Consider the following 27,346-nt stretch of genomic DNA (forward strand, 5'->3'; position numbering starts at 1 on the left):
CGGGAAGAGCGCAAACAGATATATATATATATATATATATATATATATATATACATAGAATGATTGAAACTGCAGATGTGGCCAATATCCTCGTGCAATAAAGTTACTATTTCCACGTGGCTCCACATGATGATAGAACGTTTGTATGCTAACTTTTTAGCTCTGTAAGCAGGTCAGGAGCCACGCGGTCAATGGTCAATAAATTCCGTCCAGTTACAGTGTTCCGAAAAAACACAAAGTCTCATTTTCGATCAAAAAACACAGTTCAAAAGTTTCCAACAGTTGTCAACTTGAAAATCAATGAAACAGGACATAATACTACAGCCCACAAACACTGAAACGAAGCAAAGATATTCGGAGTGGAGGTCGCTTCAACCGGAAGCTTAGTAAATAGCCTGATCAACAACCACAGTCCGAGTAAAAACCCAAAATGACCAACCAAGTACCTGGATCCGACCGACGATGAACAGGACGCCGAACATCCCATCTACCAAACTATGTTAATTCTTAAAAAATAACCTATGACCTCCAAGGCTGGTGTTGAGGCGTGTATATTGAATGTGCCAAGCCCGATGGACAAATCCACAGCCCGTCCTATTGTGGTCTTCATTTGTACGTGTTGGTAAAAACTAAGTCAACGAGAAAGCACTACTTTGTAGATGAAATCACATGGAAGTGGATAGCTACATAGAGTAACCCTTTTCCTTATCATGATTACAAACGTATACATATCACCGTGATAGTCTATTTAAGAGGCCCCACCGACGTTGGTTTAAAGGCTTACGAGATTGGGTTGAAAGACGTGACTTGCTGAAGTTTGCATGCATACACCATCATCAGATGCGAACATCAAGTTGACTTGCCTGCTTTAACCCGTGACCGGAAGTTTGGCATTCGGTTTAAACACACACACAGAGCGTTTGGAATTTGGTGTGTTTGAATGTGCTTACACGTCAGCCACCAACCAGTTGCGTATTCGTGGAAGTGATGTTGGGGTATGGGACCAGCAGGTAGTGAAGGCGCAAGTGAGAGCACGTGCGTCTACACCCTGCCTCTCTGTGTTATTCAGTTCCATTCAAGGGGCTGAAATTTCGGGGGTTGAGTCCCGAAACACAGATCGGCAACTGGGGACAAAATCGAAGACAACAACAAAACATTTCTCGGTTATTCCAGGACCCAGTTGGAAAACAAATTAAAATGAAATTGCCAAGGGAAATTAAACTAACACGAATTTGATCGGTGGCTGACGACAGCTCTCGTAAATGTGTAGCGAGAGCAGCTCACTGGGATATCGTGTACAGGACGGCCTTGAGGGTGAGATTGTACAAGCCAAATGGATGGGAAACTCTAAGTAACCACTGTTGAGTGCTAATTCGGGACAGCTTCCAGAAGATTTTGAAGATCACAGACTTCCTGCTATTACTTCGGTTTCCAGTGGACAAAAACGAAAAAAAGTGAAACGAAAACTTATGCTGGGCTGTCCAAGTAGCGCAGGTTTGGAAGTTATATGCATTTGTACCTACTTTTGCCTTTGCTTTCTGTTTACTTGGCTGCTTGGCTCCGAGTCGAAGAAAGGTTTGTTATTGACTGACAGGGCTGCCGAAGTGGTTTCCGGGTGATTTAGTTGAACAGTGCACATGTCTTGGCATTGTCTTTTGCCTTTCCGCGTTAAAAAAGGAAACCCTGAACCAGGGTTTTCCCCAAGTGGAATGAAAGTTTCATGCAGGTTACGAGCATCTGCGGAGCTGGAAGGACTTGATAACTCTCGACATATTTGGAACCGCCGATGGGAAACCAATCCGTCGAGCTTGCCATACGCACCACTAGGAGCCACCTGCATATGCTGGTGGAACATTTTAAAACCCTTGCCTCCCGTATTCCTTATAAATGGATTTCGAGTTCCGTCCTTTCCGCTTCTGTGGTGCCCAAAAATAACTGCGAGGTAAAAACTAAAGCCTTATCTGTCGAACATCAGGAAAAAAGACCTACTCGCGTGCTTAGACAAAGATTTGAGTTGGAGCCAGAACCCACTTTCAAGTAAACCAAATCTAATTAAGACGCCAATGAAATATTTGTTACTCTGTGCTTGACCCCATCATTTGACATGGGTGTTTCCCATCTCCGCTTACGAGGTAGACCTGTTTACCCGCACTGCGTGTACCGGGATTGTTCTCATTAAATCCTACTTTACAAATACCCGACAAAATGATATAATTCCATCGAACAATGTGGCATTCTGTTGAATAAAAGTTCTGAAATATAATTTACCAGTTGCTCCGGCGAGAAGCACCGAAATCACGTTAATGGCGATCACGGTACCGTAGAAGCCAGGGAGAAGTCGCAGAGCTGGTTCAAGAGGCTCGTCCTGAAAGTGTGTGGAAGAAAAGTACACAAGGATTCAGTCGTTTTTACCATCAAAGAAGGTTGTTTTTGTAGAAGCTAATCAATATCAGATAAGGCTCTGTAAATTTCAGAATTAGCCCCGCCTAATTCCATAAATGCGATTCCCCTGAATAAGTAAGTTTACGAAAGAATCCAGCACCGACAGCTGTAGTCTTTAGTTTTGCTGGGACTACAAGATTCTGTTGTCTTCACCGAAGAAGGTGAGCACCAGGTTCAAGTTTCGATCCTACTAGAGCCGATCAACTGTGCATAATTGTGTTTGCGTCGGGATTTGATTCCTAGACGTCCGATAAATGAGGTAAGTGCGTTACCGCAACTGAACCGGCACACGATGTTGACATCTAAATTTTCACTTTTAAAAGATGTGCTTGATAGATGCGTTGTGCTGTGTCCTACGGCACTGTCAGAATCCCCAGTGCTTAATGGCAAATGGTGCGTCCTGCTACTTGTGCGGCGTTTTTGAATCTCCCTAGAGATTTGTCAGAATCCCCAGTGCTTAATGGCACATGGTGCGTCCTGCTGCCTGTGCGGCGTTTTTGAATCTCCCTAGAGATTCAACGGGGTGACAGCCGGCAAGGCATGAATCAATCTTGGTTGAAGCCTTCAAGACCTTTCACTGCCTACAACTTGATTGAACAAGTTCAGATCAGCAAACAAATGGAAACTATATCCATTCTGTCTTCGGTTTGTATGGCTTCTTGAAAACCTGTCCAGTGATGATAGAACATTCGGATTTCTCGACATTCTACATGTGCATGTAGCACTGAACCTTGTAATTCTAGGTTTTTTCACAATTTGAATGGTTTCTAAACGGAATTGTTTATCATTTTCAACAGAGAACCTTGCAGAATGCCCCCATGTCGCCATGCTCTGAAAAGGCATCACAACTGAACGACTAGTTTTACCCTTTTCTTGTTACTGTACAATGGATACTTTAATCTTTCGTTGATAAAAGCTCAGGGACATAGGGTGAACAGTTCGCCTTCTTATGGTAACTTGTCCGGTTAAAACATTTGGTTAACAGTGAAATAATTCCCACTCTTCCATAAATGCAAATAAATCTATGCTGTCACTAGTTTATCTCTACTTCTAAACAGCTGATTTCTTATTCACACAATCATCTGACTGATGACAAACACTAAAAAAAGGCCTTTTTTTCTTACTAGCCATTGATCCTGAATTGACCAAACTTGGGGATCGAGCTAGTACCGAGTAGCTGGAAAAAGGATGTGGCAAGATGTGAAACATTTTATCTCAGCCAAGACTTCGGTCCTGTGTGCAACTCACCACGTGAGTGTGGAGCATTCGAACTTCCGAAATACTGATCACCCCAACGGCATTCCCTGAAACACAGATCTCTTGACTAATTAGCGCGGCTGGTGAACTTGACTTTACGCTTGATTCGGCGACCAAAACCCTTGCTGAACATTTAGCGTAGCCACCTTTCCACTTCATAAAAAATATCCTCATGTTGGGATGTTTGGTAAAACCCTGTCAGTGAAGTTTGTAAGACACTTTTGGTACCCGATTCCATCAAGACGTCTTCTACGACTTTAAAAGTGTACGGGTCATACAAATAGGTTCCAAATCGCGAGCGGTATAACAGAATTTTTTTACGCTAAATTTACTAGACGGCGTAGTTATTGTGTCAGTGAATTTGTGGAATGCGACTGTGTTCGTGGATGAGCCTGACGGATCGATGGATCGGCACAATCTCTTCAAGCTCGCCTCAGTGATCTCTGACCATATTGTCGAGGCCAGCTTTCAGAAATGTTGCTGACCAACAGGAATGCTGGTGATTCGGAATGCGATCAGGCAGATCATTCGAGAAAGATAGCTGCAAAGTGATGGTTGCGGCGAAAGAACAATCAAATATTTCCGACTGAGCCCGACGTGTCGTTGTTGTTTTTGCTATTGGTGTTCGTTGGATGTAATCTTGTGCATGGATGTAGGAAATGCGAGTAGACCAGATGCTCCAATCGTTAAAACATCGTCTACAGCCGGTAAGTATCCAAAAAACTATATGTAACCTCAATAAACACCGCACCGACCAGAATTTTAAGGTACATGACAACTCTAGAAGTGTTCTTCCAACAACGCATGCTTTTTAATTTCTATCTGTTACTTCATCAAACAAGGCTGAGAATGCTTCTAGCAGTTCCACACGCATGGGCACTGTAGTGGTTCATTGTAACCCTGTTGTCTTCCTTCTTGTTCTTGCTAACCGTGTTCACATCTGAAAATATGAGTTGAGTGCGATTTCGGGCTTGATTTTATGGGGCAGAAAGTTGTGTGGTCGGTATTCTTTCATCTATCCAAACACCAGACAAGAAGCATCGTTGAGCGAACTTTTCGATGAGACCTTACGTGTTTCAAACAAATGCAGCCCCATGTTGTTGTTATTATTGTGCATACTCACATCCCATACACACGTGAACAGTTGGAACAGAGAGCACCAAGGTTTCTGTATAAATTACAGAGTGGATAACTTGTGACTCTCCTGCCTGGGTCGCCTAACTCCAGCGGTATCGATCAAGCTGTGTGGTTACGACGTGCCACAAGTCACCACAATGACCTCAGCTTGTTGTTCACCAGCCTGTTGTATAATGTATGCTCCAGGTAACGTAGTCCCACTGCTCAGCCACCAGATCTTGTGAGTACATAAACTCTCATCCAACCAGTTACATCACTGAGGTCTCAATTCACTTACTGATACATTCAACTGGTTTTCAGTTCAAACCAGCAAAACTCGCCTATGAATGTGATTCATAGTTTTCAGTGCTTCGCCCAACAGAATTGAACTAGACGCTAGCAATCAGAAAAGTGATCTTTTCGCTGAATTATTTTTTGGATTCAGCTGGAAAAAACTAGTAACTGCTGGTGAGTAGCCGCACTGTTTTTTCCAGTGGATAGTCACTGGTACTTGCGGGTGAGCCGATGATGGTCACACCAGGGGCTTAAGATTTGGCCAGCAATTTTTTCATAGAAAAACGTAGTCGCAGCCAGGCAAGATTAGGTACTCGGGCGGTCAACAGCCAACTAACGGCTACCTGCCTCTTTGTTTAAATAACTCACTGTGCGTTGTCTGACCGCACAAAATTGCATTGTTCTCTTTGAAGCGTATGTTTTTAGATCCACTGACTGCGTTTGTGTGAAATCGGTCGTCCCTGTTCACATTTAAACCCCGAAAAGGCAAAGAATAACAAAATTTCTACTTTGGGTATAAAAACGCTGAAATTTTACGGTTGAAAATGTTACTTGGGGATGGTTCGGTGGAGCATGAGCATAAATGGAGACAGACGGTCGCTTCGAAATGACAGTAATGTTGAGAGACTGAATAGAATTCGTCGTGAATGACATTTTCAGCTAAGTGTGCTGCGCAAAGGCTACCTCGTGTTTCACTTGGCAGGACATTCAAGATAATGGAATATATCTTCTTGACATAATGATAGGGGGCTCACCAGTGGGATGCATCCCCCGAGCCACTTGCACAAAATGCAATGTTCAGTTAGAACAAAAGCACGATAGAGAATCGGGGACTTTGTCCACCTGATGAACACTAGGGAGGTGGGTTGTAAGGGACTTTTCAGCTAATAATGTGCCGTACAAGGAGAAGTTAGATACGGTTCTGGGAAACCCAGAAAATATGGCGACACATATAAGAGAAAGCCAGGGCCTCGAGTTCAACTCTTTGAGGCCCGAAGCAAATCATTAGCTAAATCAATGCAAATGGCGATTTGTACTCTAAAGCCTTATGGTGCCACGTTGTACTGAAGAACATTACGAAAATTTGTATATCAGGTGTCTGAAGTGCAGTATGCACTACTTCTGGCCAAGTAGTTGTACAACAACGTGGTAAAGGTTTGCATCCACTGTATGCACTGCTGGATCAAGCGATTTTTTAGAAGCATACCCTCTATGTCTTCTCCTATTCGTACCCAATAACTCCGGTTGTTGCTTTGTTGCTTTGAGCAGGAAACGACAGCTTCCCGTGGGCTCTATGTGTCCACGGTTCAACAAATAATCTGTCGCAGACAGTATCTCACGTTTAGATACTGCCAGCTATATCAAAGCCAGATCGCTGTTGTCTCTGCCCCAGCTAACCAACCCATCATGCGATAAAGAAGACGCCAACATATACAGTTTTGTACGGCACGCTTAATGAGAGCGTTTCTATAACTTACGCTATATTTCATTCGTAAGTGCATAGTTCATTCATTCACTACAAAATAGTGTCCCACTTGCGTCATGCTTAGTGATTATCACTTTCTGTTATTCATATCTGAGTTGCACAATTCCCGTTCCATCTAGAACAACAGTAGCTGACACGTGAAACGACAAGGCGGATATCCAGTTGCGGGTATGGACTACATAGTTTGGAAGTTTTTGCACCTTCGTTGTGTTGCAGGAAAACTAACGATCGTGCATTTTTGTCACCAGTTTTCGTATTGGTAGTCAGGATGACCAGCTTGGTTGTTTTTCCACCTCACCAAGCTTAAAAACACAAATTTAGCACATTTGGTGAGGAAAATACCACGTTGTGCTTGTTCGGAAGGATGCAAAACGTTGGAGATACTTATAACTACTCAGTGACAACACATTCAAAAATCAGTCAGTCGCTTTCAATAGACGAGGGATTCAGTTGGGTTCCAGGCGAGTCTCCCGTAAAAGCCCAAATGGTATACAAGTGAGTGTATAAGTTTCAGCATAGAGTTCCTTACCAGAAGCTAAATTGTTATAAGGAGACGACTCAAATCTAGATAGACATATTTAAGTTTTCTTTCTCGGGCTCAATTAGACCCAGAACATCGTGAAAGGTTCAACTACTTCAGACTTAAACCTGAATAACTGATCCGTATTTAAGCTGAGATTTAGGAAATACATCTACTTAGATATGTCGACTAATGCATCGTTCGGAGAATAACATCAAGCCTACTGCTAATTTCATAGTTTCGATTTATTGATTTCTCCCTCGGATATGTTGTCGCACTGTTTGATCACGACATTCTTGCTCAGAATCAGCCGAGTGGCTCAGTTGTGATGAGGTACTGAGCATACATAAGTTTTGATAGTATCAAATGTAGTCGCAAACTACGATCTTGATTTTTTAACGTCAGTGGCAAAACCACAATGGCTGAGCAACGGATGACATCGCAAAGACGGTGTCAGTTTAGCGAAATACACTCATTTGGAAACTGATTTAGATTTTCGAGAAATTCACCTGGAACCCAGCTGAATCTCTCGTTTGTGATGTTTCCAGACAACTGAATGTGTCAGGCGACAGTAGTGGTTGACGGAAAAGGAAGTTAGTCTCCAACTGCTAGCCGAGAGATCCAGGATCCCAATCCCACCGCAGTTACGTGGGATCCGGTGTGTTGATGATCCTCCATAAGAGGGAAACAGTCATCAAGTGCATTTGGGCAGAGATCACTCTCACTTAAGGGACAAAATCTCTATTTAAGTTGTTGGCATTGCCACACTAAGCATAATAAGCTGATCGGAGACAACCCTTGCAAAATTCGCTGAAGGTGGCAGTGCTCCAGCAGCTGTTTGAAGCAGTAGTTCCAAAGACGTCCAAGAGGGGGACGAAACATGCTGTCACATCATAGAAACTTTGGGAAGTGTAGGCTCAGCGGAAGTACGGTGAATCTGCATCACAACTCGACAAATCGAGAATTTCCTCGTATGAATTTGAAATCTGCCTCAAGCTTCGAACCGTGCACATCAAGTGCGATTTTCTAGTGGTTGGTGCGCGAAAACGGCTTACCGATCACGTTGCGATAGAATGACACTCGTCCGCTATACCATGTACCATATCCAAGCAACTTTCAGCCAATTACCCCATACAGTATCCAAGAATAAAGACATTTCGTGGAAGAATCAGTACCATGAGAAACATTCAGGGTGTATAAAAGACACATGACCTGTTGACCTGGGAAACACACGGTTTTTGTGTTTAGGCTTTGTTTGGACGAATTTCAGGAGCCTGCTGGAGTAGTTATCAGCCTACCTATAAATTAGTGAACTACTGACCTTTCAACAACATCAACCCGTAATCACGTTTAGAAAGAAGCTGAATTGTACTCAAACTTGAAAAATAAAAATATTTCCGAAGTCCATGTGCTTTTTGGTGCTGCCTGGAGTTTTCGTTTCAGTTTGCCTTCTCTGGAAGCGTAACGTACAATAAGCGGCCAAATATAGCAATGTGTTGCCAACTCCAGTCTATATTCGATCACTTCTGATTATGACTCATAAGCATACTAATATAAGCAAAACATTCTGGCCAATTGGAGTTAGGTGTTTCGTTAACTCTAATGTAATTTACAAAAGAGGGTTCACTCAGCAAGTGTGTGTTCTTGTCTTGCCGATCACTTCTGAATATGACTCATAAGCATACTAATATGAGTAAAACATTCTGGCCAATTGGAGTTAGGTGATTCGTCAACTCTAATGTGATTTACAAAAGTGAGTTCACTCAGCAAGTGTGTGTTCTTGTCTTAGTTTATGTTAGGATATTTCAAGAATCTCCGTCAGTATTCAGTGAGCCCACATGAAATTCTTTAGTTTGAAATTGAAAAAAATATGAACGATCAAGAGTACTGATTACGGGTGGTACACTGGGTTATGCTAATTATTTCCTTCACAACGTGAGGTGTGGTTTGGAACGAATTGTCAAACGAGAGGTTGCCCTCTTTCAGATGCACATTACCTGGTTAATTCGACATTTTTGTTCTCACAAGTGATGAAACCCCAATAAGAATTTCTTTCGAGTGTCTGGGTGGTGAAATTCTCGGCATTAATAACGTTAGCAGTCCGAAACTGTTAACTGACCGAACCCTCTAAGTCTGAGTAATGAATCCAGGTATGGGTGATGGGCCCCCTATGGTTGGGCTTCTGGGGATATATCACGTGCTACTTAGTGGCATCGCCTTAAATTCCAAACCTGACAGTTATCAGGTCCAGTCTTGTAATTCAAGTTTAATTTTACTCTGGGTATTTGCAGCTGGCTTGTCGGACTGGTCGGTGGATATCGACACAAGGTAGAAGCCTTTCGAAGGAGGATCTGGTGTTTCCAACAAGAACACTTTCTTGCAATAGAGGTTTCTGAAATAGACAGCATGAATTCCAGAAATGGTCACAGTGAAACATAACGTATTACTCCAAAGACTAACCTTTATCAGCACGAGGTAATGGAGAATGGAAAATATGCCTACAGATACGAGACCACTGAGCGCCGGGGATATGAACCACGATGCAACTGGATGGAGAGAAAATTGAAAAGAAGGCTGATAGTTGGTAATGACCTCCGTGTTGCTATCAGCACTGGCAATTAGAGTGAACATTTCCGATGCTTTCATGACTGTACCTATCGTAAAAGCGTTGACAGTGCTATTGAAGCTGGCAAGCGTTTTAGAAGTTAGCTGAAGTACTAGGTATCATTTTGCTTTGATAAGAAGGAGCACGGATGGTCGAAACAGCCATAGCGGACAGAAAGAAGATTGCTTGTGTTCACAGGCAAGACTTCTGTTTTGAATATTTCTTCATTATGTCGAAGAGTATTTATCTGTTCAAACCTCTTGTGTCACAAGTTTTGTCCGCATTTATCAGTGGAAATCGCGAGCCATGAGCACACTGATAGATAAAACGGCTTGCAAAGTTTACAGTATGCTGAGAAATCTTCTAATCTCCTGACTTCACAGGTAGTTTGAACGATTTTGGAAAGAGGCGTTGATGTAATAATTTACTAAATTGAAACAGACGCAAGTTTTTTGCTCAATACGCTGAGATTTATTAGGATTTAGACGATTCAAACAAAAGTGTCCAGCTGGTGAAACTGAAGTACACTTGGACATGAAACTACAGCTTGTTACATTGTATAATCTGAACCACGTGCCACGGTTAAGTTGTCATACAATTCCGGAAATCTCTGACGTGCTCTGTAGAGCACAACTACTGTGGACGGCTTCCAAAACAGAGCACACATTCAAACCAATCAGAGGTGAACGGTGATGCCAAACGTTATTGATCGGTTTTCTTGGAATGCAGAAAATTTCGTATTCCACATATCTGTTGTACAAAGATGCATAGATAGGTAGAAAGTGTTTAGAAGAAATTATCGTGAACTGAGTTAGCCTAGGTTACCCAAACGATGGAGCCCAAAACCTAATCTAGAAGGGTCGATGATAGGATAAACCCCGAGATATCGCCTTAAAAGTGTGGACAATATAGGGGAATAACTCTGTAAGAACAAATAAAGCTAGCTGCATACTGCTATTGAAAAATGGAATCTATTTTTGTGTCAGGGTCAAAATTTGACAGAACTTTGGACCGTAGAGGGACTTGCTTTGCAAATGGCCACATTGAGAGAGGGTTTCCCGCAATACCTACTGCATATTCGGTTGATAGAATAAGTACAACCTGAATCATCATCATCATCATTGTCAGCTGTAATAACCGTGTACTCGTCGTACAGTGGTTGTAGCTGCCGCAGTTTCGGGGGGGGGAGGTAGCTGCGCATTGAAGGCGGGAGATGAATAGGCTTAGAGTAATGAAATTTCCGAGTTTGAGTAATTCAGTGATTGAAAGCTCTCCTCAAAATGAGTGACGATTTAGGCGAATGTAATCTGGTAGGAAGCAGACAGCCCTAGTACTCGTTCGATGAGGTCCTGGTGTATGGTGAATACTGCTGATGAGGCATGCGAGTAGTATGTGGTTTTCTCGTGAATCTGCTTCGCATCTGTTGAAAAGTGGGATTTGTTACGGAATGTGTGGAATTGCTTCGTAGCATTCGTTTATATTTGGGTGATAGTCAACGAGTATCTAGGAAAGTTCAGGAAGCCGGATTCGAGAAGAAGACGGATACTCAGTTGTTATAAACAAGATGCACATGAGAGTTTTGCCTCCTTGTCCAATAGTCTGTAACTATTAATTTGGTATTTTCCAGTAAATAACCTCGCAGCTAGGGCCTTCTTCCCATGACTGGTATCTAGACATATAGAATCGCTGAGGGGAATTCCGCTGACAGCCTCTGTCTTGGTCATTGAGATACTCGTCTTTTTTCAGTGCTGTTTCAAACTTGCCTTGTGTGGAATAACGTATGCCATGCTGCATCGTTCAGAATCCCATTTTGTTGCATTTTATTCAGTGTGTATCCATGTGAATGTCCGGAGATGACAGCACCAACACAACAAAGATTCTGGTACTTACAGGAATGCTTGAGGTGACTGCGAACTGTTTTGTATACGCCAAGTTAACACCAGCCACATGCATGTCATCCCCAATTAAATAGACAACTTTGGACCACAACTTCGGCTGACATATGTCTTATGAGATTCGTAACAAAGAATGCGATATCTACAACCTACCAATCTTTGCTAAACCGATCCAGTTGATGGCTTTCACTCCAAATCGAACAAGACTGAATCCGACAGTGGCTCCCACAATGCTGTGAGTGCCGGACACCGGAAGTCGGAAGAACGTGGCGATCAACAGCCAAATGCAGGAACCTGAAAGTAACAAAAGAAAAAATGCAAACTCACAGGTTCAGCAAACATAAAAGTCACACGAAAGATTCCTGACCTTTGCCTCTGTATGATTCCCCTCTAACGTATCGTCAACTGATCCGTGTTGACCACCGTTCCACTGGAGACTCTAGTAATACTGGACAATGTGATTTTTGGGTGTTTCCGGAATATTGAAGTTTTATCTTCGTGCACTCCTCAGGCAAAGTGTATGGCGGTGTTTATGATAAAACTCCCAGTTAAGCGGATCAGTTGGAAGCTGTCAGTGTGCTCATTTGAGACGCAAATAGTTCTCCTGTAGTTCAAAGAATACCTGTATGGAACTGGCAATACGCTATTGGTGAGTGTTACTCAGCTATGTAAGTAGTATTGCGCATACGACAAAAGTTAACCCCAAAAGACTTGACCTTCCACTTTGCTTCAGTTTACTCTTTTTTATTCTTAGACAATGGCTGTGTTCAGTTAGTAATCCTACAAAGGGAGTTGCCGACATACGAGTGTGCATCCATCCAAACGCAACCTCCTCACCTAAGCAGTGACTACGCACCCAAAATATGGAAGTCCACATCTGGTATGTGAAGTCTTGGAGCATGAAAAAAGTACAAACCTCAAATCTTTTTGATGTCAACGTAATAATCTTTCTCTTAGCCCGGAGTAAATGCTGTTGTCTGAACAATCACGGCTGAACGACGAGTACGCAAGAGCTATCTAAATGGCGACCCAATGATAGACTGATGCTCAGTCCAGTGAATCAACACTTTCTACTTGCTGGAATTATTCGATGCTGTTCGAGAAAAGCGTGTGCAACTTTTGACGCTATGGGCTTGAGATGGTAATATGTCGCATGTTTTTGGCCCTCTACTAACGAAAGCGAACCATTGGCGTCACAAATAAGTGGCTAAGTGTGCAACTTCGCCGGAAACTGTTGGATCCGGTGGTATTCATGCAACAACAGCGCGAAATTTATCTGCGCCTTTTATTCACCACCTAAGAAGTTTAGCCTGTATAAAAATCCATCTGCCTATCATTGAGCCTTACCTCGTGTGAAAAATGCTCCATATTTGAGACCGCGAAGTCATATTTCCGGCAGCTACCCACGTCTGGTTCAGAACCACGACCTCTAACTCTAAATTTCAATGCGTATTACAGTATAGTTTCATTAATCAATCCAGAGACCTATCAAAAAAGGTAGTTTGACTGAGCACGATTATATCGAAGCCTCAAGCGGGTGGAAAGGGCTGCAGGCCTTTGAAGAGTTTTCAGCCATCTTGTGATTAGTTTCTTTCGTGGATGGAATTTAAATGTGCTAGGTGAATTTCAGTACTACTGAATTACTTAGCAACTCATAGACAATGTCGAGAACAAAAAGCAGTCTTACATAACCGTTTGGTTAGCTTTACGGTTGTATTTATCCTTCAATTGAAAATACATGTCAAAGCAATGTCTGTTGGAATCCGCAGAGCAAAAACCACACTATGACTAGTGAAGGCTCTGCACGTGATGTGACAAATGTTGATGGACACAATGAGTTTAGTTTGTGCTTTACAATCAAGTGAAAGCACACTGGACGTTTCTAAAAAGTTGGATATAAGGTTCCGTAGGACTGTGGGCGTGAATCTCAATCAAAGCGAAGTATACCTTGCTTGAACAATACTAATTAGAAAATTGCGGATGCATAGTAGCTGGTAAGCATAGAACAACCGAACTGCAGAAAATGGGTATCATGCTGTATCTGGAGGTATGCGGACTTAGCGATACTACTGGATGACGGAAACTTGGATCGGAGCCAACTCACACTATATCCAGGGTAGCCAGAAAAATATATCAGACTTATTTTTTGACAAAGCGGAATTCTGTATTGGATTGAGTACAATGGCCTTTGGAAGATGAGTTACGACTACTCATTCAGGCGTTGAAACTCGAGGTCTGATTGACCTTGTGAACTGTAGTCAGTGAAATTCAACCCGTTGAGGGTTGTGGCTTACCACCTAATTCGGTTGCTATTTGGTCCCAGATCCTAAGCGGCACCCGCCCCTCTGTTGCAATACTGAAATACTGAGCATGTTCACCTGCTTTATTTATATATTCACAGAGGGAGAGTCTTCTAAAAAAGACGAAAACTCCTGATTTATGATAATGAAATCACCGAAATCCGGTTTGCTCAAAGTGTGTGCATGACAACTTTAGCCAGTATAAGGGAATATAAATTAAGCTGGTGCCAGAACCCAAGAGCGGATCAGCTGTCAGCCTGATCGTCGTTCATCAAAATAGAGAGTTGCACAAATGTTTTTATCCCGGTTCAATAGTTTATGTGACCCCATCTTTTTCTGACTTGCTCATCGGTGAGGTTGATATATTATTAGGTTCTCTGGGACCTTTCTAGTGATTAGATCCAGACCTAAACAGCTATCAGTTCATTTTGAGCGTGAAACCTACAACGTCTTCAGAAACCATTCGACTGCTGAGCTATCTGGGAGACATTACAAACTAACGCCTTGTAATTACTGTGAAATTGGGCAAGGTGAAAAGCCTTGTTTAATCAATCCTTGTTCGCTGATTTTGCTTTTCGACTTAATGAACCACCCAGTGGTTATAGACAGTGTAGGCACCCTCGATCCGTAATAGACGTAATTTTGGAAAATCGCCCGACGTTCACAAAAAAAGAAGTAAACAAGCGATCATCCTTTACTGAAAAGAGTACAGTGTTTTGGTGTGAAAGTGTCATGCTTTTGTATGGAGCAATGACAAAGATAAGTGATGCCGCTCGTGAAGAGAACAGCGAAGTGCTAACTGGGACAAGCACTGGAACAGACTGAAATAGTCTGTGGACTGTCTGTTTTCATTATTACATTGTGTGTGATCATTTTTGCTTCGGGATCAGACCGCACTCTTTTTTGACGCTTCTGAAAAGTGCTATAGACACTACTCACAAGGTTGCTGGAAACTCTCTGGCAGCCAACAACCGGTTTCACCTTTCTTGGGGCTCATCAGGTACATTCGATCCACAAGTTCCCGTCCATCTTATGTTATGTTTAAATCTAAGAGACCGTATCTACCTGATGAATCCAAAGAAGAGCGAAATCTTTCGCGAGCTGTCAAAGAGTTTCCAGTGAACTGGAACGTAATGTGTAACGTCAAGTCAATGCGTTTTGATACCCCGAATATCGTGCCAGCCGAAACATAAGACAGCCCTTGTGCAGCACATTCAGATGGAGAACATCACAAACGAATGATCCTACTGGGATTCAGGTGATTTTTTCGTGCAAACCACATGGAATGTAAAGGAGTGTATCTAGCAAACTTGTGGACAGTTGTTTTCTGTCTGCCTGCGGTGTGCAGAAAGCTAGACCAGAGTGCCTATCGGGAGTCTTCTGTGAGATTTGATTTGAGGCCTTTGGGTGTGATCGGCTTGTGTGTAGGTTTGTGTCACACTCTTCATAACGGGTTGCCTGATGCACGACATTCCATTGGCATCAGCAACGTACAAAATTGGTGCACGGGTATTCTCAATGATAAACTTATTGACGGGTCACAAACAATGAAAATAAGTTTTAAGTTCGGGTGGTTGCAAGCAAATTCACGGGACTTTGGGCGGAGACCGCGAACTATTGAGAATAAAAAGTAGAGTGGTGAGAACAAACTGTCCACTTTTATCGGAATCGAGTATCAGTGGTTAGCTGTTCAAGTTGTCACTCGAGATTCGAAACCATCGTTATCTTTAGGCACGCATACACGGTAGAACGGTACACGGCTATCGTTGTTACCCCGTTCAATGGATCAGGCCGGATACCAAAACCCTAATAATGAAGTAGCAGAGAAGACCTTTCGCCTCACCGATTGAAACAAGTCTTATTCATTCTCTTCCACTTGGTTTCACCCGTCAAAGGCTGGTGGAACTGTCAACTGTCGTTTCTTTTTCATTGAACTCTATCAACCTCACGTAAAACATTGGGACGGTAATGTGCGAATTTACTGGCCTGATAGCCATGTATCGGGAAAGTGTTGCATCTGAAGGAACCTTACTTACCTCCACACAATGATTTTCCGACCAATATATTGCCGAACAGTTCGTCAGTCAGACTATGTTGACCGGATGGGTACGAATGTACTTAATCCTTGTCCACTTTTCTTGTTGTTAGAGCGGTAGTAGCCGCCACCCTTTGTCATCCGCTTGCAAATTCACTTCATGTAAGTAGCGGATATTTCTAATAGTAAATGCCCTAGGTACCTCCAGCGGGCATCGGTGGAGTGAGTGCTGGCAAGTCAAATGTTCGGACTTAAAAGCTCCACAGGGATTTGATGTCGTCTGCCAACGAGCTGTTATAAGATCGGCACTTGAGTTCGGTGTCTCTGTCTTCGGTGTAGACCGACCAGACACCAGGACAGGAAAGGAATTGTCCTACGAAAGCAGAGTCCACAGAAACTGACACGTCTTACACCTAACGAAAATTATCAGTTTTATTCGTTTTCAACATTTTCCTCTCTAGACAACATTAGCAAGTTCTCTCTGTACCCATCTGAGGGAGCATCGGACCAGTTCAGCCTTAGTTAAGGCCAATCATTCGTCACACTGGGATTCGGGCCCCTGATATCTGAAGTGAAGGGGAGGAGCTGTGCCAAGAATACGATTGGCTCCACTTGATGCACCTGTGTTCACGTTCCATCACTAAGACTGGGGAGGGAATTGCAATTTTAGCCAGAAACAACTTTATATATACATATATATATGTTTATTGGGCAAACTTGTGGTTCACAGAACTCTTTGCCAGGTTATGGATTTCTTAAGGAAGCTATTTTCCACTTTTTAGTGTAACCAAGCACATTTTTGTGACAAACAACAAACTGTTGTTAGACCCAGATAGGATTAACTTCGGTGGTGCGATCAATTTATTGTTTTCAAGCACATTTGCCTACAGACATCTTAAACTAACCACCGTCAACGTGATTCCAAATTCAGATTCTTGTGTAGAAGGCATTCACAGCATGTGACACAAAAAAAATGAGAATGAACCGGACGCACGACTCATCAAGCCGAACGGCTCTGATGCACAAGAGAGCACAGCTCACTATGGTCATCTCCAAATGACTGATACCATGTCCATTAGTCGCGTTCACCTGAACAGTGATTCTGAGTCTATCAATTCAACCTGGAAGACAGTGCATCAACCCTTCTCATACTGACCATAACACTTTCAGCTCTCTGCTATTCTGTGGGTTTTTTTGGCCGATTTATTAAAGCGTCTTCAATCTTTACTGACTGAGGCTTCTGCTGACCAAAGCGTCTTTCTATCTTTCAGCAGTTCAGATGGTTTTGACGGAACCAAGTTGGTCCATACGTTCATCCTTATGTGATCATGTCAACCAGTGTCACTATTAACTTTGGAAGGCAAAATCTAGAGGGGATGCGAAGTTGATATGTCTCCCACAGTTCAGCTTCCCATAAGAAGAATGAAGTGGGGTCGAAAATTTTCCTAAAGCAAAATTCCTGCTTTTCACCTCAACTGAGTGCGTCTTGTGATGAGGTGGGCTGAATTAAGCTAATCAATTTGCTTTTCACGGGAGAATCGTCTGAATCCCTCGTTTGTGCTATTCAGCAGACTTGTGAGCAGTTTTCTCTAATAAAATATGCTGCGATATCTACGAATGTCGTAACAACTATGACAGAATTGACCTCTGTTCAGCAGATTCAGTTAGAGAACATCATAAAAGATGGATTCAGATAGGTTTTACATAAATCTTTCGTGTAGATCAACTGGAAATTCAAATGAGTTTATTTCTTGCAATTTGGGTTCAGGTAGAACATAAGTTTGATAGAAGCTCGGGGAGTCCGCCTACATGGTGAGCCTGAAGAAAGGAGAAAACGGTCGTGGGCTGTTAAGGAGTTTTCTTGTGGGTCGTTTCCTTCATGTTCAATTGTGGTTCTAATTACTGTCTAAGGGCGCATGCTCATTTCCAAAAAACTGTAAAGTATGGACCAACTGAACTTTGATTTCATTACTTCCCAATGAACATTGACAAGATTAGCTACCGTTCAGTACACCTGGTGCTGGTAATTTGGCGTTGTAGGGCAAGCTGGCATACCTTCCACCCAAAGAGGTCCAGTTTAGATAGAGTTTAGAGGATACTGTGTTTCTGAGCAAGTTCAATGACTACACAAAAAATGGACATTAATTGGAGTTGTTTGATGTGTGATCAATGATTTTTCGGATGTTCGCCGGTTCATTGCTCGAAGTACCGCTTAACAGTTCATCTTTCAGACGAGTTTTCGACATTCTTAGAAACTGCCTACCTCCGATTTTTCTGCATCTTTTTCAGGAGAATTCAGCAGAAATCAAATGCTCTGAGTAAATCAACAGCAGTAGATCAACTCCAGAACACGTTATATCGTGAATCTGATGAATTCGCCAAACATACTCAAGCATTAATATTCCGTAGTTGGTTAGATCAAGTTCCAGTCTATATTTGGTACTATGCAGCGGAAAACCTCTAGTGGACGTAAAAGATAAAAGGTCAACTTGACGCTAAACTAGTATCGCACAAATTCGCGGTGTCTGAACCTGAATTCATCTGTGAAATGCAATTGCAGTGGCCAGTCAAATCTTCGAACTATGGGACAAAGTCTGTAAAATCGCACGAGATGTACGGAATAACCAAAAATGAGCGTGAATGAGTTTAAGAAATGTGACATATGACGTATGAGACAACAGAAAGTGGTGGATGTCTTTTATACGGATCTAGAAGACACCCATCACGTTTCGTACGGCTTGTTAACTCAACTACGCGTATTCGACTTACTCCGAATGCATGCGTTAGAATGTTAACATATCGCCAAACTCTGGTTTTCTTGTTTTATGTGTACGTTTAAGCTCTGTTGGTTGATTTCAATCAGAAGAGGGCTTAAGTCCTGCGTTGTCACGCAAGTGGATTACCCGAAAATCGTCGTGAGGGTGAGCTACTTGTTCAAGTGTTATTTACAATTGTTTGGAACCGGCTCAAACCCCATAGTGATAAAACAAGTGAAAGTGCATCAAATATGCTCTGGCTTCTATGGTTCCGCATCAGACTGTATGTACCGTTTACAGTCATTCCTCGCTGCATTTCCATAGGCATATGTTGTCCCTTAGAAAGTTCCGTGACTATTTAATTGGTGCCTTGAAAAAGTTGTGTTCAGATTTGAAAGATTTTTGTGAGGGATTAAGGGAAAATATTAGGCAAATACCATGTAGCTGTTTAAAATCTCACCACAAGGGTCTTGTTGAAAATAGTTTTGAACTTCAATAAAAGTGAACATTTCACCAGCATAATATAGTCTTTTGGGTGAATTTCACGTGGAACAGTGATGTTATTTACGGACATTGATGTTTGCATCCTAAGGCTGAAAGTTGAAATAAATTCATCGAAAAGATGATGCCCGATTACCCGCCTATGCCTGTTTGCTCGCCATATCATTACTCGCATAAGGTCATTGGTATAATGAGCTAGCAAAGCTCAAGAAAACGGTTGAGAAGGGAACGATGCCAGTGTACCTCCTTTCAGTCGATAAAACCCTCCTCTTGCTTGAACTCACTGTGTTCTGCGTCCACCTCAGATATTTGATATTCGCCCACAATCCTTTCTACCCTTGATATGTCGAACCAATTCTGACGAAATTTACACGCGCGCATTTTGTCTACTTGCGATACCACGTGCTGTGCGTGTACGTATGTCGCTAATTTAAATCGATTAGCCGTTCTTTCCGGGCTTTCTTTAAACTTGCACCAAATCGTGCGACCTTAGGCAAAAAACCCCATAATCCGAGGTTCGTATCCTTTTCATCTTAGCATTATCGTACGTGCAGTACCTCATTTTATTGATGAATCCAGAAACTTTGCAACTCTTGGCTTGTAATTTCCCACATCACTCATTTGGGCTTCCCAGGATACGTCACGTTTCTACAGCCGGTGGAAAAATCGCACGGGGTGATACTTGAAGAGTGAACCCGTGGCGATGCATTATCGGTTAGTAGGTGAAAGAGGTCGACCCCTTTATGTGGTTCATTTTCGTTGAATGAGGTAGCTGTGTGGCCATACACCTCAATCTGAACAGGCGGGTTCAATGAATATCGGGCTGCGACCTGAAAGCAGTTCAACGCTCAGGAAACTTGTAGCCACGGCGATGTATTGCACATAATCAGTGATGTCCATCCAGCCCTGAGAGAGCTTTACTTGCGGGTTTTTCAGCTTGATTTGTAATCTATATCTCAGAACCGGGAGAAGAATGAGCATGCGTCTAAAAATCTCTACGCGAGCGGGTAAGTGTGTGGCTTAGGCAAATTCGTAGCTCTGTTGGTTTCCTTGAGATCTTTTCAACGTTTGGTGGACGTCAGTTGCATTGTTGCCTGGATTATCTGTCGTCCTTAAACCTGTGACAATTCCGTTGAAATTCCTGAGTAAAAACAGGGAACCAGTTCCAGAAATGGTATAGAGTAAGCCAACCAACCAATGTTGGTTGCGCTATCGACATTGTTGCTTGTTTTTCTACTATACAATCTCATTTATGGCTAAATATTGTCATCTCCGAGGCCTTTAGATGAGCCTAGAAAGCTAGAAGGCCCATAAGTCGCTTTTTTTAAGCCGGAAAATTTTTGAGAAGTGCTGTGTTAACGATGTGAAAAGAGTCGATAGATGCACACACACAAAGGCTCCTGTTTCTAATTGTGAATCAGTTCAGTTTGGGTCCAATAATATCGTCCTCAACTGGAATGCTGTGATATCTTCGTACATTCCTCGTCCTGTTAGACAAGGTGCGTAGCCGACCCCGGCGGCAGGCACTCATTAACCTCCTAGGTTGAGAACCTAGCTAGAGTTTGTCGGTTGTGTGCCAGGTGCGATTGGGGATACCTAGTCAATCCCCATGATGGGGTGCTATTTGGACAAGATGCTCCGGTAAGGTTACTCCACTGCTCTTCAAAGAAGTAAACACAGTTTTGATATATTTCCCGAAGAATGTATTAACTTTTAAAGCAAACTCGCAAATCACTCTATCTACAAGTTACGAAATCGGTCTGAATTTGCATGTACTGCAAACGATAACTACAGGCAGTCACCAAGCAATTTGAGTTCCATGACTAATCACACTGCTAATCACAGTGATGGTCAACCGCAAGAATCTAAACGGTTAACTCCCAACTACTAGCTTGGAGAGTGCGAGTTTGATTCTTTTTTGAGGTTCAGTAGGTGCATAGTGGAGAATACGAAACGGCCGTACAGTGGTTCTCGATCTTTCGAGTAAGACTTACAGGACGGATACTTGATCGTAAATTTTCCAGTCATCTCACATATTAACAGTTGTCACAGTACGTGTATTTGTCCCACAGCATTGTTTATATACCTCTCCTTTAAATATTTATACCTGTCCTGTATACATCTCCTCTACACAAACCTCTCTTCTAGCCATATAGTGCAAATGAAGATGGTTCACAAAATGAGCATCCATTAATTTGGTGAATTCATGGTTACTCATTTACCTCTCGAGGTTAGAAATCCAACCCTACTGGGCAGCTCCCTCTGAAGACTCTCAGAGAGGCAATGGGACAAAATCAACAGGACACACAAATGGGGTGGACTTAGATTTAAAGTAACAACCATAGTTCTGTTAACACGAGGGTAGGATTCTGTTTAGATGAAATTATCGTGTTTTTACTTTTTGCACGCCCTTCTGTGTTTCCTCCATTGAAATCACTATTTGCGTAAACTACGGAGAAGAGTGTTCAAAGGGGGCAAACTGAGTTATCAATGTGGCCATTTGTTCAACCTGGCCCTCTACGTATCCACCGACTTATCAGCTGGCAACGGTGGAACAATGGGTGTTTTTTGGAAATGCTGTGTCGTGTAATAGCCGCAAAACATTAAGTGTGGCAGTGTGTGATTCGTCAGTGTTTGGGGAAGCACGCCTCTTAAAAAACGGGTTCTAATGATACATCTTCTAGAGAGAACATACGAAACCGTTAGGCTGGGGCGGTGAACAAAATGACAGGCAAGATACTACCTCCACAGTACATGTTTGTTGCCGTTCCATTCTGATTAAACTTCGTTTATTGCATGAACAAAGTACCCTAGGTACCAATGTTCTCCAAACCATCACGAGCAAACGTCATTGTTTTCAAAGGATATTTACTGTTCATCATTTTGGCGGTTAGCTATTTGATTGAAGTGATACCCCCGTCGGTTCAATATTCACTAATTCGACCAGTAAGGTGTCCGTATATGGAAGCTGTTCGGTCCGGTTAGGTCACAGTTCCACCAAACACTGGCTTTGAATTACGAGAATGTTGCCCATTGGCCAAGCTTTCCTTCCAATTGGATTTATGAATCAAATGGATCAAATTGACGGTCTGACGTGGACGCGGTCACAGTGATTACTGTTGAGACAACGCATTGTTTCGTATTTGTTTCTACTGTGTGAAACTACCTGGATCCTCCTAGTTTGTTTGGCTGAGAATTAAACTTCTAAGTATGGGAAATGCGGATAAGAGAAACCGGGTTTTACAACAATTTGCGTACCATTGGTACCTACAATTTGGTCAACCAATAGTGCTATCCTACCAGGAATACAGATCAATCATTTCATTCAAGAATGCATCAACTCTTTCTCGCTTGAGCTCTCACTCCTTGATTGAAGTGCCATTCGCACACATCGAATAGCACGGTAGAGGTTGCCAAAACTGAAGCACTTAGCCCGAGAGTCCGTTGGCTGTCTAACCATCTGTGTTTAGTTGTCATACCGCCAAAAAGAAGCACGAAGGCTCAGACATTGTCAGCCTGCCCAGCCAAGGACAAGAGCAGTCGAGATGCCGTGGGTTAGGGTCGAACCACAGACGTTCTGGTTCGCGCCTTAAACACTGAGCTATCACGAGCTTTTACACTCTGTAATTTCACAGCGACTGAACAGTTTAGCAGCCTAACGTTTGCGGCTTTCGGATTCATGGAGACGTTCACTAACGACTTTTTAAACCAGTTAACCTGGAATAGTTGGCAGCAGCTGTGCAGTGTTCTGAGGACAACATCGTCATTTCCGTATGGTAGAACTCTCTTGGGACTACAAGCTAACCGCTGACTGCATTGTGTGAGAAGCAATGAATGCTGTCAAACAATCGAGTCTTTTTCATTTTATTGTTAGATGCGCAGTGTTCCCTGGTGCGAGTATTGTTCCAAAAGATTCCGGAACAGCAGATCCGGCTCACCCAGTAAAAATCGCAAAACTTTTAAGGTATCCACTGATCTACACTTGACCTGATCACCTTCAACCCGACACATTTGATTTGCCCAACAAGGCGTCCATCTGATCAAGAGTGCATGTACGTTTGTTTACCGGCGTCACCGACTATCTACCAGGATGATTCACAAAAACTCGTACACATTTTTCAGTAGTCCACTGGTGCATTTGAAAAGGGGTTTCGAAAAGTATTCACTGAGGGACATCCACGGTCTTTACCGGGCGAAAACCTACAATTTATGTTCTCACCCTTCCGATATACCACGTAATACGCATCCTATTATTGTTTCGGTAAAATGTATTCTTTCGGTAGTGTCAACTAACTTCAGGTTTCAGCGGCACAGTCCGACTGATTGGACGATCAAATCCTGTAGACAGCTATAACAACAGGACTTCGCTACTTTACATGGTTTTTAGTGGAACAGTTCACGTTTTCTAGTACGGTCAAATGGCACACTACCTTGAAAGACAAGTAAACTAATTTGTTGGACATTCATATGTGCGAAGTTCCAACATTGTGCATGCATTTGTTGGCTTAGCAAGGTGGATTAGAAATATCGGGTCGGGTGCATAGAGGTATTTTAATAACTCAGTGGCTAAAGCGCAAACGTACTGAATGGAATATCCGGGGTTCGAGCCTAACCCAAACCCAGACTGCTCCTGTTTAGACTTGGACAACCTTGTAGTAGATCACAGCCCTCGCGCTTCCTCCGGGTGTCGTAGCAGATACGCACCAAGAGACTAGTAAAGCTCAATACCCATTTTCCCATCAGTTTGTATCAACTTTAACTTGAGAGTACGCACAACACTTTACCACAAGTTCAACCGGGGTCCATGTCACGGTGTCATGCTCGACAAACAATTACTGTTTGAAAGTCCCTGCGTGTACAAAATAGTTTTTGAGCGGGTTTTATGCAGTTTTCGTGGCTAATGCGCATGGATTTCATGTTCCACTGAAAACAGCGTTGAAATAAACTACGCTTTTTTCGAAGTCTGTAAAGCATCCAAAATACATGTATATATTTGTAATGCACTACTCATAAGGTTGCTTCCAACGACCGTTTTCGCCGGTTTCCAAAACATAAATCGCTATTTTTTGAATTCTGGTAACTATACGGCCGCGCAATACAAGTTATTTTGCGCGTTTGTCGTTGATTAACGTTGTACGATGAAGATCTTGTCAAATGATATGTTTGTATCAAGGCATTATGATAGATACTCTCACTATGCCATATGTATCCGCAACCCCCAATGCAAAAAGAAGGGTTCAGTGGATGTTTTTACACAACATCCTTCTAATACTTTAGTCCCAAGTGCCTTAGGACGGATATTCTACCCATACGTACAGAGGTCCTTTATGTTGGATCCCCTGGATGCCTACTGGCTGGTTAAATGCCATCCGCGGCTTGAAGTGGTATTCAAAACGGACTGGAAAACAGTAGCATTTTTTAAAACAACTTGCGAATTTCACTAAGAAGTTTAGGTGGTGTACATATTATCACTGAACGGAACGCTGTTTCTTAGCCAGAGGTTAAAGCGTTGGGAAAAAGAAAGCATCGATATCAAATACAGAACTTGCGTACTTTCAAAATGTCTGTTCAGTTTGGAATATCGCCTATAAGAACCCATTTTGATCGTTTCATAAAGAACTATCAATCATCCGTTACCAATAGTGATTTAGAACAGATAACAACAGAACTGTTTTTCTTATGGAAAATAAGCAGTGCAGTTTACACATACGATCAAGGAAAAAACTGTGGCCTCTCGAATAGTTTGCCAACAGTGTTGGTATTCAGTAAGACAAAACGGAAATCTAACATACAGGCACGAAAAGTATCGCAATGTTTTATGGCTTACCGCAAAGTGTGGCCACTTGTCCAACCATCAGTGTTGACGGACCCTTGTCGAGCTTGTCAAACATTGAGGTATCCACTATGCCTTTTCGAATGGTACCCGAAACGGTAGATCCTAGTAGCAGCGCTCCTGCCATCTCGCATATGGTTGCTATTGTACACGCCTGCCTTATGGACAGTACCTTTGAACCGACACTTGACCCGAAAGTGTTGGCCACGTCGTTCGCTCCGATCGCGAAAGCTAGTGCGAATGCCACGATGAATCCTACGATGACCATCCATAGTTGATCGTCTGGTATCATCGATTATAGCTGAGCAAAACAGAAAAGCAAATTATGGAAGCCCTTCTTGTGACCAGTATCCTGGTAGTTTTTATTTTTTATTGCTGTATGCTGGATCCAAAATGTGACACGAGTGTACGAACATGGCGGCATCAGCCACACACACATTTACTCACTGTCCATGTGCACAAAGTGAGTTCAGCGAACTTTTTGTCTCTTTCTGACCAAACATATCAGTTTCCCCGAGGCAAAGGAAGTCAGCCGGGAAAAAAACTCACATCTGCGACCAATGAAGCAGATGCTTTCCAGATGCTGTGATCATGAACGCGTTAGCAACTGGCATTTTGTCCGCTCACGTTTCAATAGAGATTTCTGGGCCTAAAACACTGCGAAAAACATGCTTTAAGCTAACGTTTGTAAAAATGATCGAAAGTAATCGAATTCTGAAGTCCAAACATTACGAACAGCATTTAAAGAAGCAAGCCTGTTTTTTGTTGGAAATAAGATGTACCCTAAGAAACGTGTCCGGGGTTATCTGGTCACATAACTGAAGCAGATCCTGCGGAAAAATCCTTGTTCATAGAAGCATTTCAATCCCAGCATTCTTTTACAAATCATTTTGCTTTTCACAAGAGACTCAACTGAATCTCTCGTTTATGACATTGTACAACGGAATGTGCTGCACACAGGCCGCCTCATTTTTAAGTTGGCAAGCTATTCGAGATAGCGCAGTATATTTTCATAAAGGAAACTACTCACAAGGTTGCTGAAAAATCTTCGACAGCCCACGACCGGTTTCGCTCTTCTTGGCGCTCATCAGGTCCGCGCAGTTTCCGAGTTTCCGTCAACCTGAATCCAAATTGGACTGTTTTCGAGAACCACACTCATTTCAGTTTTCAACAACTTTTCAGTAGTTCTCAGCATTCTTTCTTTGGATCAATAAACAGTCCTTACTCGGATAGCGTAAATCGTTTGCCTGGGTTTAATATACGGTTAAGTACACTACCAAGCATCTTTAAAACAGGAGTTATTGTATGTGAACGGAAATTCTTGACCCAAAACTTGTACACACGTTAAATTTTTTAGTCACTTTATAGCTGTCACTTTTTGCAGGATGGCGTAGCTATCTTGTGTTGATGCTGTGCCTGCCAAAGCAGGGTATCCAGCATAAGCTGGACACGCTCACTCCGTATGTCAGATATCCGGAGTTCGAACCTCGGCACGGTCGGGGACATGCACTGCTGGTGAGCTCTGATAAGAACAAAACTCGAGTCCAGTGGTCCTCCCCTTGGTATTGAATTACCGAAATAACCGCGCGAGGACAGGAAAAAGACTGTCCAAACCAGAGTGATATGAGTGTGCATGCGACAAATCCCGCAACTACCTACAGGTTTTTAAACTTAACCAGAGGTATGAAGCACTGTATCCCTAAAGCTGGGAGCAAATCTAATATAATTGTCATTCGTCGTTAATAAACGATCATTCGACAACCGTGAAGATAACCGTGTGTCTCCTGGTGTTCGGCTGAATCAAGCTTCCGGTACCTAGCTGTCACCAGAAGAAGGCACGAGGGCTGGGATACTGCCAGGTTGCGCAAGCCTAGACAGGGGAAGTCGAGAGGCAGAGGTCGGGTTCAAACCACGGACCTTCCAGTCAATAGACTCCCCCTCTTCCCTCTGTAACCAGTATGGTCTCCTTGTGAACTTCAAATCGCCCAACCTAATTTTGGAACAATGGTAATCGCTTCTCATGAGCTGACGTAGATTTAAGCAAGAAGCTTCCGTAACTGGACTCCAGGTTTATAAGGTATACTCTGGCGTGATCAAATTATCAGGTAGACGTAGAAGGATCGAACCTTTTGGTCAACAGTGTCAGGCTTCTGCCCCTCACGTGCAGCGCGTCCGACGGCCGAGTTATGACACTGATGGAATAGTCTACTACCGTGGTCCTTAGTATAACCAGTAGCCATCTGATTGCTCGTAAACAAGTAAGAAGTTGTTCATGGTTAGCAAGGTATGTCCAAGTCAAACTCTAT

The 27,346-nt window shown here is 42.7% G+C and overlaps 2 protein-coding genes across 2 annotated transcripts in view; one reads left to right on the forward strand and one right to left on the reverse strand.

The window, feature by feature from the left end:
- The window catches only part of T265_13577 (hypothetical protein), a gene marked incomplete at both ends in the record, with an annotated part of 18,661 nt that extends 6,754 nt beyond the window's left edge, over positions 1–11,907 (reverse strand). The window contains 5 exons of the mRNA XM_009169570.1: positions 2,269–2,365; positions 9,576–9,661; positions 11,010–11,086; positions 11,356–11,389; positions 11,769–11,907. Of these exons, the coding sequence (XP_009167834.1) occupies positions 2,269–2,365; positions 9,576–9,661; positions 11,010–11,086; positions 11,356–11,389; positions 11,769–11,907 (433 nt within the window). The remainder of the gene's footprint in view (positions 1–2,268; positions 2,366–9,575; positions 9,662–11,009; positions 11,087–11,355; positions 11,390–11,768) is intronic.
- Positions 1–27,346, forward strand: part of T265_04723 (hypothetical protein) — a gene marked incomplete at both ends in the record, with an annotated part of 54,537 nt that overhangs the window by 8,755 nt on the left and 18,436 nt on the right. The window contains 4 exons of the mRNA XM_009169536.1: positions 12,370–12,495; positions 26,018–26,274; positions 26,409–26,555; positions 26,860–27,009. Of these exons, the coding sequence (XP_009167800.1) occupies positions 12,370–12,495; positions 26,018–26,274; positions 26,409–26,555; positions 26,860–27,009 (680 nt within the window). The remainder of the gene's footprint in view (positions 1–12,369; positions 12,496–26,017; positions 26,275–26,408; positions 26,556–26,859; positions 27,010–27,346) is intronic.

Source organism: Opisthorchis viverrini (assembly GCF_000715545.1).
Source record: "Opisthorchis viverrini unplaced genomic scaffold opera_v5_79, whole genome shotgun sequence".
Taxonomy (NCBI): Eukaryota; Metazoa; Platyhelminthes; class Trematoda; order Opisthorchiida; family Opisthorchiidae; genus Opisthorchis; species Opisthorchis viverrini.